We start from the raw sequence: 1250 nt of genomic DNA, 5'->3' as shown, positions 1-1250 counted from the left end.
TAGGATCCAAGCCAGTGCTAGACGAGCACCCCACCACTGAGTTCCAACTTTAGCTCTGAATCACTCTTATTACTCATGTAATCTGATCAAAGAATATAAACAATTCAAAAATTTAAAAACTGGACAAGGTAACAACAATTCAAGAGTATTGTATAATTGCTGCACCATAAGTTTTATTTTGCTCTTAACAGTTTTATGTCCATTAGTCTTAAAAATCAAATCATTCTCAAGTAAATATCATTATTCTGAAAGATCAATTTAGTTATAATGAAACAGAAATATTTAATGGAAGACACAAGATGTCATCTTCCTTCTAGAAAGGAACTAAAAGACAAAAGTTATAAGGGAAGCAGAAGAAATGTATACAATGTAAACATCCAAAATATAATTTCCAATGAAATGGTTTAAGTACATTAAAGATAAATAAATTAACCTGTAAAAATAAATTGACTTGTTTTAATTTTTCCACTAAATCTTGTCTTGCTCTTTCTTCAATCTCCTGCTTATACTGTTGTAGTTGGCCATGTTCTACCACATTTTCTTCTATGTATCTTTTGAGGTTTACTACTTCTTGTTCCAGCTTTCTTTTATTCTTCTCTAGTGTTTCACATTTCTTTTGTATATTTTTCAGAGATAATAACTCCTGGTGGAGAAATTGATTATTTTTATCCAGATGTAGACATTTAGAAGATGTAGTTTCCAGTTTTGCTGCAAGATTATCAATCTGCATGAATAAAATAACACAGATTGGTAATGAAGGAAGGGGGCTGAGAACAGTCTAACACAAAACAAATAAAAATTTCTGACATAAATTCAGCTGTAATAAAATATGATCCACACTAGATTCTTAGAAGATGCTCCCTTGAATTACTCAGAAAATCAACACAGTTAAAACCAGCAGGAGTCACAGAAATACATTCTTTACACTCATTATCTTTGTCACAAAACATATGCATTGGATCTTGGACTTTTTATTTTTCTAGGATTACTCATTTCTGCACTTAAAATGACTCTGAGTCACCTCTTAGTAGTACAGTTCTTACCCTACCCCCATATCCACCTCATAACTTTTTTAAAATTTTATTTTAAAGAGAAAAGAACAAAAACAAAATAACAAAGACAAAAACGAAACAACACAAAAACTTTTAAAACAATATAAAATTTCAAAACAAGATGATAGGAAATCAACAATGGTTGTTGTATTATTGTTATCTTCAAAGTCAGGCTGGGGATTTAGCTCAGCGGCACAG

The 1250-nt window shown here is 30.9% G+C and overlaps 1 protein-coding gene across 6 annotated transcripts in view; it reads right to left on the bottom strand.

The window, feature by feature from the left end:
• Ankrd30a (ankyrin repeat domain 30A) overlaps window positions 1-1250 on the bottom strand; it is a 91844-nt gene that overhangs the window by 10666 nt on the left and 79928 nt on the right. For all 6 annotated transcript variants that reach the window (XM_013508375.1, XM_013508378.1, XM_013508376.1 and 3 more), the window contains one exon: window positions 434-724. In XM_013508375.1, the coding sequence (XP_013363829.1) occupies window positions 434-724 (291 nt within the window). The remainder of the gene's footprint in view (window positions 1-433; window positions 725-1250) is intronic.

The sequence above is a fragment of the Chinchilla lanigera genome, unplaced genomic scaffold (assembly GCF_000276665.1).
Source record: "Chinchilla lanigera isolate Chin_1 unplaced genomic scaffold, ChiLan1.0 scaffold00145, whole genome shotgun sequence".
Lineage (NCBI taxonomy): Eukaryota > Metazoa > Chordata > Mammalia > Rodentia > Chinchillidae > Chinchilla > Chinchilla lanigera.
This window is presented reverse-complemented; position numbering and strand designations above follow the sequence as displayed.